The 14445-nt window shown below is 35.8% G+C and overlaps 1 protein-coding gene and 1 non-coding gene across 2 annotated transcripts; one reads left to right on the top strand and one right to left on the bottom strand.

Moving 5' to 3' along the window:
* Positions 1-399: 399 nt before the first annotated feature.
* On the bottom strand, positions 400-473 carry TRNAE-UUC (transfer RNA glutamic acid (anticodon UUC)). The gene has a single exon. It is a non-coding gene; the product is annotated as a tRNA-Glu (tRNA).
* A 2303-nt stretch (positions 474-2776) lies between these two features.
* On the top strand, positions 2777-4248 carry LOC147488666 (transcription factor MYB59-like). Its single transcript, XM_086571052.1, has 3 exons — positions 2777-2996; positions 3099-3228; positions 3361-4248. Exons 1-3 carry the CDS (start codon positions 2882-2884, stop codon positions 3845-3847), a joined length of 732 nt encoding a protein of 243 aa, XP_086427178.1. The 5' UTR covers positions 2777-2881; the 3' UTR covers positions 3848-4248.
* The last annotated feature ends 10197 nt before the right edge of the window (positions 4249-14445 follow it).

The following is a 14445-nucleotide window of genomic DNA, read 5'->3' as shown; positions in this document are numbered from 1 at the left end:
AAGCCTCTTTTCAAACGAGATCAGTAGCTCATTGAAGTGGCGGGATTCGAATTCTAGACTTCTGGTATCATCACCCAAAAATTTTACCAACTTTACTAGTTGGCACATACAAATCTGTGTGTGCAAATCTGTTTTTGTTGAGTGTTTTAGTTAATCTGTTTTGAAGGTTTGAGTACTTGGGTTAAGGTTAAGTTGGCAATTGTAACACTTTGTCGTCCTCCATTGCCAATCTTAATTGGCAATTGTATTTCGATGAGACGATTGGGAATCAGATTTTCATTAATTTTTGACGTGTTTTAATTTCAAGGAGACGTAGCGAAGTTTACAAATAAAATATTATGAGTTACAAGAGAAGGAATTGAAAACAAGACCAGATATTCAAAAATGTTGAAAAACATTTTCCGTTGCCGGGATTTGAACCCGGGTCGCCTGGGTGAAAGCCAGATATCCTAACCGGGCTGGACGACAACGGAATGTTGTTAGTTTAAGCACTTATTTAAGTTTATAATTATAACTGTAAAGTAAGTAACAAAATGGTTTTGGGATCTTGTGATCCCATATATATATTGCCGTATCTTGGAGGGTCTAGATTCAACTTAGTACAGTCAATGGGCCTCTAGGCCAGTTTACAAGAGGATTAGTGACGAGTGATGTTTAATTTTCACTTTTCAGCTTAGGTACTAAAATTCGTGGAAACTTTGCTTGTGCTATCAAACACAGTGCCAGCGACTGATGGTCCATTGCGATTTTGTCGACAATATTGAATTTCAAAAAACTTTTGTTTATCTTTTTTTCCACGAATGATGAATGTAGTGTCTTGTGGTAGAATATATAGTTTTCTACGTAGTAGATAAAGATGAGTGGGGAGGTCACGAATAGGTGCATTCCACGTTAATATATGACATCCCAAAGGCAATGCCTCACCTCTCTTTTCATTCCTTTCTACTTTAAATCCCCCGTACACTTGTGGATAGAGTGCTAATTAATATCAACACCACATATATAGTGTTGTTACGATTCAGATGAGGCAAATGACGCCATGTTCCACTTCCTAGTGTTTGTTTCTGTTTTGAGTGGCTGCTTGCGCTATATTATAAGCTATCTTGTAAAGAATTTTTTTATGGTTCTAATGTCGATCCATGATTAGAAAATTATAGCAAGTAAACATTTTAATTATACTGTGAGATTTGCATTTCACATCGTTGGATAGACTATTTTGATAGGTTTTATATGGTGGAAATTAACTATACAAACTTTTGCAACCAGACTAGTAACTATTCAATGGGTCTGAAGAAAATTTTGAGACATACAACCGTACCTGATCCCTCGCATTGCAACATAGTAATCCCAGAAGTTGTCTTAAATTAATTTGCTATACTAAATACTTTGCTTTGATAGTTGTCTAACCGACATGCATCACATTTGGGAATTGGGACTGCAGCTAGACCTTTAGTTTTGTCCATTTGAAACTTTTTGCCTCCTTGTTCTCCTTTTTCTCTTCCCCAGTCACATTGTCACAGTCCCTGGCCTAGTGGCCGTCAACATAATCAAGATTTAAGGGACAGACATAATCATCGTGGAAATGAAACCTTTGAGATCCATTCAACGGCTTATAGAGTATCCAGAATGCACATTGTCACTGTCTCATTTACACTACAAATCTACAATGAAACATATGTCCTTGCAGTTAAAGTTAGTTTGGCGGAGTGAAATCTAAAATACAGTCGCATCCAAATAAATTGACGGAAATGATTTTCTTATGATTGGGAGTGGCTGAAAATTTTCTTCTTGCAAAGTAGAATGTGCTATAACTCTATATAAGTATAGAAGATGAGCATGTAACTTAAATCCAATTGGTGCAAGTGGAAAAACCCAAGAGCTTATATATTTCAATGCAAAGCTTAACATATCCCTTGTGGCACTAAATCTCTCAACAATAAGAATGCATTTTTCTTCCCGGCCTAGTCCATTAAATTGCACCCACATTCGAACTTTTGCCTAATGCAGACATACATTTTATTTATGTTACAAGAAGATCTCAATAAGATCTTATCTAAATTTTGGTCACTTCCCATTTATAGTTTATTCCTCTTATTTAATATTGGCCCTGCTTAGTTAGCTTGCAAACAAACATGAGACCTTAATTTCTTCTATATACTGTCTTGGCAAGGGATATATCACAAAAGAGAACCAGGATTCAGAGGGGGTACCCTCAGTGAAGTAGTGAACATGTGAGAAAGCAATGTTCGCGGTAGGACAATGGGGACAAGTGCAAAACATATAACTAGATGTTCGTGTTGAATAATCCATAGACAAATACTATATACGTACCCTCAAGTTGTTTTTCAGTGATCAGATATCCTATATATCTGCAATTGATCACCAAAATACTAGTAAGATGAACTCAAAATGCTACAAAATCGTTCGCAGTCGTTTTGTATACATAGTTCTCAACAGTGTTGCATTTTTCGTTATGTATTGTATCATGACTAATCGATGTACACAATTCACAGAGTCAGTAGCAAGGCTTGCTTTCAGGGGTCACGACTTTCTTCATTATTGTTCAAATTTCGTTAAAATGTTCAAAATATAACCTATGGTACTTTTCATCTGGTTCAAATTACAATTAATTCAATGGTCCCAATTGATCTCCGAGAATGCGCAAAAATGTGCCAAGTGTACGGTGAAAGTTGTGTCACTAATACTAAAATAGCATATAAGTGCTATCATATAGCTTATCAATCATGGACATCGTCTTATATAAATGTGTATAAGACTCACTGTACTTGGTAAGTAGAGTCACAGCTCTCAAAGAGGAAGGTAATAAGCCTCTATAGCATCAGAAAAGATTTAGGAAGACAGAAATTTGCAAGTAGTAAAGATGGTTAAAGAAGAAACTCGTAAGGGTCCATGGACCGAACATGAGGACCTTCAACTGGTCTACTACGTGAACTTATTCGGAGAAAGACGATGGGATTTCATAGCTAAAGTCTCAGGTTCGGAGGTGGAGGGGACACACGTACTACGTACTAGGTAGGCTTATTTGGGAAGGTGGGGTTGAAGGAGCTAGTACCTTTAACCTCCTGGTTTTGTTGTAGGTTTGAACAGAACAGGAAAGAGTTGCAGGTTACGTTGGGTTAATTACCTACACCCTGGTCTCAAACGCGGAAGGATGACACCACAAGAAGAGCGTCTTGTTCTTGAACTCCACTCTCGCTGGGGAAATAGGTTTGAATGATGTGATTATAAGTCAAAGTCGATTAGTTTCATCATCTCTTTACTTATATTTTAGTTCATCTTCATTACATATGCATCTATTTTCTTTTTTGCGACTTAAGAAACATAAGAAACTTCTGACAGGTGGTCTAGAATTGCTCGAAAATTACCAGGCCGAACCGACAATGAAATAAAGAATTATTGGAGAACTCATATGAGGAAGAAGGCTCAAGAGAGAAAGCGGGCTTTGTCCTTATCATCGTCTAGCTGTTGCTCCACCTCACCAAACAACGATATTCCAATAGACTCGTCGGCCAAGGCCAAGACTGAAGAAGGAACCAGCAGCAAAGATTCTGAAGAAGTGAAAGGAAAGGTGAATGAAGAAGGTGCAAAGGGGTATCCTATTGACCGAATTTGGGATGAAATTGCTTCATCAGAAGAGATGAGCAGTGGACTAGTTTATGAGAGTTGTATTGATGAAGGGAACAGTTTCTCTTATGCTCCGTTAACTTCTCCCCTTTGGGACTATTGCTTTGACTCACTCTGGCGAATGGATGAAGAAGAGAACAAAATGTTACTTCCGATGAGCGATCTTTCTGCTTATAACTATGGACATAGCAGAGAGCCCTGATGACCCTGATGATCAAGTCGGTTCTCTTTGTTCATATGTTTTAGCTATTTTTCTCCAAGTTACTTCAAATTTGTAGTGAGAGTTCTTCATTCCCTTCTTGAAGTTCATCACTATTGTACACATATAATCCTGAAGTAGTTACAGTATGTCTGTTTTCCTATAACCTTCTGAAGTCTCATATCAGGTGGTTCAAGTCATACGTAAGATAATTTGATGTTTGTATCATCAAGTGCTATTCCCTGCATCGAATTAGTATCCTGTAATAACAGTATTTGTATTAGATCTGCATCTTACTACAAGTACAGGATGCTAAAATATTATGAAGCAGTATTGTCTTTTCTTGTAATGGATCAGAGTTTGAAGGATTCTTTCAATAAAAATTTCATATGCTTCCTTTCTTCTTTCTCGATCAGTTACAGCCAAAAGTTTGTTTTAGTTTAATCTTCGGTATACGTGACATAAAGCATACATTCCTAGAATCCTAGATCTTAGATCCTAAATGTAAAGTAATTGATTCGCCTGGAAATTCTATTTTTGATAAATTAAAACAGCAAAAACGCCTATGTATGCATACGCAAGTCCCTATCTTGTAGTCAATGCGTGACAATGTCCAATACAAGTATACAGCCTTGAGATCGCGGATTGTTTAATTAGCTCAAAACTTGCAGTCAGTTGAAGGAATATATCTGCTCGACTGTTCCTAAAATATTTCAGTTAAACTTTCCTACATCTATCATTTGGAGTTTCTTCTTCTCATGGAAACTTCATTTGTAGTCAAGCTCTTAAAGTAACACTTGATCTAGATAGAGAACTCACTCAAATAAACATGCTATATTTTCCACTCTAATAAACTTTTTCGAAAAAGATAAAAGTTGTATCTTCCAGTCTAAGTAATCTATGTAAGGGAAATAAAATTTGATGACCACTTGTTGTTTAAATTTTGTTTTGGTGAAAAGGGGAAGAGGCAAGGTGGCAATTAAATATTAATAGTGGTTATATAATTACTCTTTAGGTAAAGATTATATTATCTGAAGTTTAGAAAGTGGCGGCTTTTCACTTTTGGTTGTTGTGATTTGTTATGCAGAGCTGATCAGCAGTGGGAGTAGTGATCGATAAGCACGTGGGGTACGGTGGTGCTTGATAACTTGCAAAAAGCAACCCTCCCCCCGCCCGCCCCCCCGCCCCCCAGACACATGGGAGTATAGATTCCTGTGTGTTTATAAAGTTTTAGAAGAAAGCAACTATTTGCATATATGAAGAGTTAATTCCCTTGAAACTCCTCGCTCCCTCTAAAAGGTGGCATCACTTCGAACTTTCTTTCAAAGCGAGATACATATATACTATCAAGTATCAACCAAATGCAACCATACTGAAAAACGAAGTGCTAGGGGTGACTTCGGATCGGATCCGATAAAGGGCTTTTGTAAAAAAATTCAATTTTTTTTTTCGGATCCAATATCCTTTTCTTCGGATGACAATTTTTATTTTTATTTTTATTTTTATTTATTTTTATTTTTATTTTTATTTTTATTTTTATTTTTTTTTTCTGGAAAGTTCTTCTGAAATTTCGGAATCCGAAAAATACGAAAGTAAATCGGAAATTTGAATTATATAATCGGATTCTCTTTTAGAATAACTATTTTTTATCCAGTTAATACATTCATTTAGCAATCATTTTGAGATGTATTAATTCAGTAAACAAGTTAAACCTTTTAACATGTTTATTTAGCAAGTTTTTTCTTCATGTTTATGCATTAATTCAGTAAATAGGAAGATGGGAGAAATTGAGACATGTACTAGAATGACAATATTGATTTTTTGAAATTGTGTGAAAGACAATGTTCTACTTCTCTAGGGTTTTTATTATTCTACTTTTCTAGGGTTTTTATTTGGTTTGTTAACTATCTGCAGTTTTAATTTAGTAACTATATGAAATAGACCGCTATATGTTAAAAATTTGAAAATTAATCGGAAATCGGATTGGATTGGATTTTGAAAACACATCCAATTTTGATCCAATTTTTTTTTGGAAAAATCGGATATTGAAATTTTGGATATCGGAACACAAATATTATGGCCAAATTCAGAAAAATATCGGATCAGAATTCGAAAAAATTGTGCCCTCACATTAGGATATCCCAATGGGGGGGGGGTGTAAAATGACACCTCCACCTAGGCTCCAGGTAGGTTCCATTAGGATTTTACACCTCTAATTGTATACTATTGTATAGCTTATAAATATCCACACTCAATACTCCCTAATAGAGAAGTGTAAAAAAAATTAGATTTGACGTCCCTCTTTAATTTAAACTGGAACGTCACTTAAAGTGACGTCCGAGTTAAAAAATTACTTTAGAATTAGAAAGGGACGTTACCTAAAGTGACGTCAGAATTTTTTTTTACTCAGACGTCTGTTCGAGTGTCGCCCGGGCTTTTTATTAGCTGATAGTGAGAGGGGAAATTCTCCACTCTCTCTATCAACTAATACTCTATTACCTACGATATAACACTCCCATTGGAAAGAGTTTTTTGATATTTGAGGTGTAAAAATTTCCACTCGATACGGTTTACACTCCATTAAAGATGCCCTTATGGGCTCTCTTCTATAGGACAGCTATGCTTGAATTTCTAGGTGTGCCGCTCTTACTCCTGCAGCCCCTCACCAGTCGTGAGAACTTGAGAAAAAACTAGCTTGCTGTTGGAAGTAATGAAGCTTCAATAACTGTATATATATGTAAAGGTTTGTTACCTCCCTAAGTCTAGTCATTTGGATGGTCTTAAGTCCTCATAACTCTAAACTGTTATATTTTCTTAAATTCATATTTTTAATGCACTTGTTCTGTTGTTCACTCTCCATGACTGTAAGTTCCAGTCTAGAAAAAATAAATCTCAAAAATAAATTTGAAATAGCTGGACATATATGGATGCTTCTTTCGATCTGACTACCTTTTAGCCAACAAATTAGACATGAGATGATAATTAGACACGGTATAAGATAAGGAGAAATGATTACAGGTTGCAAACAACAAATCAAAGTAAAAGCACTTTCTAGTAACAACAATGCTAAATGGGGTAAGCGCATTTGAGATCGAGCTACAACAATGCCAAATGTAAGTCTCACAATAATTAGATACAATTACTTTTATGTGCAGGAATGCGACTATTAGCACCATCAAATCGAGTTGATTTAATGAAAGAAATAAAAATCAGATTTAATTTATTCTGAAGTGGGCATGGAGAGGAGACCATTCTGGTCATGGAATATCTCTACCGCACCAAAACACAACATCAGCCAACCAATATTCTAAGAATATACCCCAAGGCCCAACTCTAGGAGACATGGTCAGACAAATCATTTGTGCAATTTTTAGCCTTGAAGTTGATGTTCAAGAAACCTATGATACCCCAAGTCTAGGAAACAACATTTCCACTATCCTTCATCCTAGATCAGATACTCCCCCCTGTATCAGGCTAATTTTGCCCCGACACCAGACCTAGTAAGTTTTGGTTTCTCCTCCAAAATTGATAATTTACTAGATAGATATGAGTGTCTGATCAGTCGAATACTAGAATCAGAAAACTCAAATATTCTACAAAATAAGGCGGTGCTATGGTTTACTGTACTGTTATTGGTCGTATGAATTGCTAACGTAGGGATATTCCATTAACTAAAATAAAAACTATAAAATAGAGACGAAATCGACAGCGATACATAGTGGAAGACAGATGCCTCTAGATAATAACAATTAACAAAAGCATGCCCAAGAGACATGGGACGTCCAAATCATAAAATGCACGCCACTTGCATTCCTAACTTGATAATGCAGACAAATTACTAAAAAGCTAACTTTCTCTATAAACTTGCTGACAGATTTTACTAAACCAATGTTACTAATCTATTTAACTTAAAATAACTTTGGTCTCTCTATCGAGATTCTTCTTAGAGGAAAAATGGTACTTTTCTTTCTATAATTTTATTCAACTTATACAAGTTGCTTCTTAGTTGGGCTATATTTGAAACAAGAGGTCATACTATCTAGGCTCGCTTAGTTAAAAACTGATATTGCAAATTCTATAATCAGAATTCAGAAGTTTCAGCTCGTAAAATCGTAAATATTAAAGCTAGAAATTGGACATATTGTTACAAAAACAGCTATGATAAGCTACAGTACAATAGGACGGTGTCTTTGTAGAAAGTAATTTAGGAAAAAGTTAAGTGAATGAGAGAGCTCATCACTTATATTTATAGAATCATAGTAGAAACCCTAGAAAAGGGTAATAAAGTAATTACATAGATAATATAGAAAAATACAATAATAGCCCTGCTAACACTCCCCCTCAAGCTGGACTATGGATATCACACATACCCAGTTTGGACAAAAACTCTAAAAATAGTCTACTAATAACTGCCTTCGTGAGAAAGTCTGCAAGTTGCTGAGACGTCGGAACATATAAAGCACAAATCTGTCCAGAAGTCACTTTCTCACGTAGAAAGTGACGATCAAACTCTATATGTTTGGTACGATCATGTTGCATAGGATTAGCCAAAATGCTAAGAGCATACTTGTTGTCATAGTAAAGCGTCATCGGAAGAGAGACATGTAGATGAAGGTCTCGTAGAAGATGCTTTAGCCATATCAGCTCACATATACCTTAGGCCAATGCCCTGTACTCTACTTCGGCACTGGACCTAGAAACAAAATCTTGTTTCTTACTCCGCCATGTAACCAAATTACCACCAATAGTGGTACAATACCCAGAAGTAGATCGACGATCAGATCTACAACCTGCATAGTCAGCATCAGTCCATGCCTTGACCCGAGAATGACCATTATCTCGAAACAAGAGGCCAAATCCAGGGCATCCTTTGAGATAACGAAGCACACGAATAGTTGCATATGTAATATCAGGACAGGTAAGAGAAAGATAGAGGAGCTTCCCAAGAAGACGTTGATACTGACCAATGTCTTCCAATAACTCCCCATCATAGTCGGCTAGGTGATGGTTATGTTCAATAGGTGTCTTAGCAGGATGACATGCAAGTTGCCCTGAAGTAGAGAGAAGATCAAGAATATACTTTCTCTGAGAGATAAAAATACCATAACTAGAACGAGCAACCTCAATCCCAAGGAAGTAACGCAAGGGGACAAGATCTTTTACCTGAAAGCGGGTACTGAGATAGGATTTCAGGTCACTAATACCCTAAACATCATCGCCAATAATAACAATATTGTCCACATAAACAAGCAACACAACAATCTTCGTACTAGAGTGTCGAAGAAACAAGGTGTGGTCAGCTTGACTCTGAACATATCCGTATGTGGTCATGACTGCAACAAATGTATCAGCCCAAGTGCGAGGAGACTGCTTAAGCCCATATATAAACTTCTTCAACCAGCACACCAAGCCCGAAGTAGAAGAAGAACGGAAACCAAGTGGTGGAGACATATAAACCTCTTCCTGTAAAGCCCCATTGAGAAAGGCACTTTTCATATCCATCTGAAAAAGGGGCCATGACTTGGACGCAGCAAGAGAAAAAATAACTCAAATCGTATTCATTTTGGCCACAGGAGCCAAGGTCTCTTGATAATCAACCCCATGAATATGTGCATACCCCTTAGCAACCAACCGAGCCTTGTACCTACTAACGGTTCCATCTGGGTTTCGTTTCACAGTGAAAACCTATTTACACCCGACTGCTCTATGCCCAGGCGAAAGAGAAACCAATGCCCAAGTATTATTGACCTCCAATGCATGTAATTCCTCCAACATCGCAGCCTTCCAATGAGGTCGGCTAACCTCTTAATCGTGACGCGGTCTATCAACTAATGAGAGAGAAGCCTGAAAAGATCTGTATAACTAGGAGACAAACAATGATCTAAAGTATAATCAGTGATAGAATAAGCCATAGTATTAGCATATCTAGCTAGCTAGCATCCCTGTAGTACGCTTCTCTTTCCAAACAACAATAGGTGGAGTATCAGTTCTATCAACAACCGGTAAGTCAACATCAATAGTAACTAGTACAGGAGGGATATGAGATGGCTCAATACCTGGTAAAGGTGAATCAGTGGCAAGTGGTGAACCTGGAGAAGTAGAAGATGTCGGGCAGTCTGGTGGAGAAGGTTGGTACCTTGGATATTAATGAGTATAGACTTGTAAAGGAGGTGAAACCAAATGTGGAATTGGAGGGGAGACTATAGGCTCTAGCTGAACACTCATCGGAAGTGGAAAAGAAATAGGAACCGAATGTGAATTCTCATGAGGAAAAGGGAGAACTAGAAACCACTCCCCCTGAGATAGAACATCACCTGAAAAGAACGGAGCATGTTCAAATAAGGTAACGTCCATGGAGATGAAACAAAGATGAGATGAGGGGTGATAACACCAATAACCCTTCTGAGTATGAGAGTAACCCAGAAACACATTTCAAGGCATGAAACAGACACACCCATTAAAAAGAAGTGGGGTTTGAAAAGCAGAACGATCAGGATGAATAATGGAATACGGTGCTGAAGTAGACTAGATTAGAGTATCTTAAAATTTGTTTTTGATGTGGTTCATCCTAGATTGTTTAGAGTTTGAATGATGTGAGTTTGAAGGAAGAAGGTAGATTCTTAGTTTAGAACTAGTTTAGTTTCGTAGTTTATGAATGAAAAAAACATTGAAAGTTTAAGTTGTTGAAGATTGAAATGACTCAAAACATTGAAAGAAAGTATTGAAATAAAAGATTTAACAAGAACAACAAAAGAAGATAGATTGATTGATTGAAATAAAACAAAATAACAAGATTGAAATGAAAATAAATGAAGAACAATAAAGTAAAAGACTTGAAAATGTAAAAGACTAGAAATTAAATCCTACATAACACTAGATTAAGTCTAGGTGCATTCTACTCCTACAAACCAATTGGTTTGGACCCTAAATGCAATGGATTATATACCCCTATTTTTTGCCTTTTACTGATTTGCCCTTCTCCATTATATTTGAGACACCTCACACTTTATTTTTTGCTTTTGCTTTTTGATTTTTTCTTGATTAAGATAGGTTTTGAAGAATGCTATATTTTGAGATAAGGACCTCCATCTCCGGTCTTCTGAGTTGAGGGCTTTGACCTTTGACTTTGACTTTTTCAGCACTTTTTTATAGCAGCTTCTGGTCTTCATAATAAGTGTGATTAAGGCTCCTTTTGGTGCTAAGACGTTGTTTTTATGATAAGTGGTCTGAAATTCTCTGAAACCTGAAAATGACAATAAAAGCTATGAGTTGTCTTTTTATTAAGCGTAAGAAGGGCTATAATGCAGTAATATAAGGGTAATAAAACACACATTTGGGAGCTGATCACCACCCCCAAATAGCATCTTGTTCGTCCTCAAGCAAGGATGAGAGAAAAAACGAAGATCACAAATGAGTAATTTATTATAAGTTATACTAATCTCGTTTCGCAGAGTGCGATTGCATTGACCATATGCAACAAGGCCTTAAACCACTAGGAATTCCCTAGTGGACGAGCTTTAAGCCTCGTGAGAGTTTTCTAGTGAAGGTACTCACAAACTTCTTCTATTTAGTACAAAAGGTCTTGTTTCCTTATTTATTCTCAGAAGTCCATACATCTCATTAGCGGGGAATAAGGACAAGCTCCTTTGAACTTAGAATAACATATGTACAGTAATTTAATCATCTAAAGATAAATGTGCAAAAACATGAGCAATAAAATGCAAAAGCAGAGTCGTTTCCGAGACTTTTAGAGAGCGTTTTTAAGGTGGGTTCTGACAAAAGAATTTTATTAAGATGTGAAAACAGTAATTCTAACATGCTAAAATCATTCTATCAATCAATATTATACTCTCTAAAATCATAGAATAAAGAGGAGTAATTATGTTCTCCATTCTTGCCTGTACGTATTTAACACGAATCTAGACTAAACTAACTATTGCAATAATGAGAGAGTAATATAATATGATGAAAATAGTAGATTTAAGAAGCTAAAATAGTAGATTAAAAGATGAGAGAAAGAATTAGAGAAGGTTAATCCACCACACGATTCGATTGACTATTAGTTAGTTATCGAATTGCTTGTTTGATCCCTAGTGAACACCAAGTTCTCTCGGATCAAGATTCCACTAGCATGAGAGTTTAGTTCCACCACAAATATCTTTGATGTTGGCTCTAAACTCTAGTTCAATTTTTATAGTTTTTATCTCTAAACAACCATGAGAATCAAACTTGAAACTCTATTCTAAACAACAACCATTCTAATTAATCAATCATCCTCACATGGCTTCATAAACCTCCTCTAATGGAGGTTTAGCCTTGTGTCATCGGAATCATTATACTAAATCAATAATGTAAAGAAGAATTGAATAAACTAAGCTTTTATTGAAGGTTTCTAATGGAGGCTACATACTAAACTAATTAACTAACCCTAAACTAAACTACAACTACACTAAACTAATTAGAGACTAAGGGGAGGAAGGAGAAAATAAGTTTAGCCTTAACCCTCTTTATATAGGAGAGGGTTATTACATTTTCGTGCATGAGCCAAAAAGGAGGATTTTGGGCCTCTAATGTGAGCCCAAAGTCCATTAGGTTAAGTCTAAAGAGGCTACAACTACTGGAAATTATTTCAGTGCCCCTTTCATCCACTTTTATAGCTCTTATTGGGGGAAGGTTGGGTCCATTAGAAATCTTATTTCGATTCGGTCGTTTTGACATAAAGTAGGTCCAATTCCGAGGCCCGCGTCCAAAGATATGCCCATTTGAAGTTCTATTGACTTTTATATTTTTTTTTCTACCCAAATTGACTTTGACTTCCCAGCTTTGACTGGGCTTGAAAAATGCTTTTTTTCATGATTTTTGGGCTTTAAACGTAGAACTTCCTCAGCAATTATCTTGACTCGTTTTCCATGCAAAATGACTTCTTTAAGTATATAAACAGCTTCAAGACCTATAATACACAAAAACACGTAAACATTACTAACTCTTATTTATTATAAACATAATTGGCCTAAATATAATATTATTAAGGTTTTTAAACTACACTTTTGGGTGCTTATCACACTATCCCCAAACAACATTTTGCTTGTCCTCAAGCAAAGATGAGAAATAAAAACAGATAAGTGTCCAAAAATGTGGTCCTAACTAATCTCATTTCGCGTAGTACGATTGCATTGACCATATACAATAAGGCTTTAAACCACTAGGAATTCCTTAGTGGTTGAGTTATAACCTCGTGAGAGTTTTCTAGAGAAGATACTTACAAACTTCATTTATACTATAACGACTAAATAATAAAAGTAATTGTCCCATAATTTTATCTCAGAATCTATACATCTCACTAATAGTTAAACAAGGATCATCAATCTAACTCTAAAATTAATACATGCATAATAATCAAATCATCTTAAGATAAACAACTATACAATGAACTATGCTATGAAATGCAATGGCAGGTCCGTTTATGAAACTTTTGGGTAGTGTGCCTAAGTAGGTTCTCACAAGGAATGTGTCAAGACACATAACACTCTGATTTTTCTACTTAAGTTTTCTAACTCTAGTGTGCAGTGGGCACACATTTCCTCACAATCTTAATGACAATCCAAAGAAGCCGAGGTCGTTCAAACACATCTACCACTTACAATCACACCAGCCTATTCCTAATTAAGCTAGAGGTCTTTATTAGGTGATACGGGGCTGAGGTGATGGTTTAAGAAGGAAGAAAATTGATATTCAAAAAGACAAGTATGAGATAATAGAGTCTTCAATTACATGTAACTAGAGAAAACCTTGTTCTTACTTTGATTCTACTTAGTTTCCATCTTTAACCTTTTTATTTTGGCTTTTGACTCCTTTGATTATGTTTTTTGGAGTTTTTATTTTATTTCTATTTTCCTTTTTCTTTTCTTTGGATGGAAACTTTCTTTTCTTTTCTTTTCTTTTTCTATTTTTTTTTTCTTTTGAAGCAACTAACTAATTTTTGTTTACACATGTTTTTCTCTTCTATTTTCTTTACTCATCCTATTTCTCAGACTTATCCAGATAGGTAGGCTGATTTTATTTTATTTTTATTTTGTTTTATTAGGTACAAGATTTATGGTTTGTGAAAAGGCTAATGAAAGGCTCAGTAGGGCGATGATAAGATTTAATTGTGATAAAATTGATGCACAGTAGATTGAGATGCTTGAATAGTAGAGAAAGTGGTGAAAAATAGTAGATAAATACTCTCTAAATCATGTGGGATAAAGGGGAGTAGTTATGTTCACCAAGCTCTAGTTGTACACTACTTAGATGCGAGTAGATTAGAAGTATGCTTCACTAATGAGAGTCAAAACAGTAGATATGAAGTAAAAATTGTGAATTTAGAGAATGAATGAAGGTATTAGAAGGGGTTTAATCCGCCATGCTATTCGATTAACTATTAGTTAGTATCGAATCGCTTGTATTGATCCCTAGTGAAGACCAAGTCCTATCGGATCGAGGTTTTACTAGCATGAGAGTGTAGCTCCAGCACAAATCTCTTTAGTGGTGGCTATATAATCTAGTTCTCCGTTATAAGCTCTATCTATAGTTACTCATAACAAAAAACTTGAAATTTTTAT

Source organism: Coptis chinensis, chromosome 7 (assembly GCF_015680905.1).
Source record: "Coptis chinensis isolate HL-2020 chromosome 7, ASM1568090v1, whole genome shotgun sequence".
Lineage (NCBI taxonomy): Eukaryota > Viridiplantae > Streptophyta > Magnoliopsida > Ranunculales > Ranunculaceae > Coptis > Coptis chinensis.
This window is presented reverse-complemented; position numbering and strand designations above follow the sequence as displayed.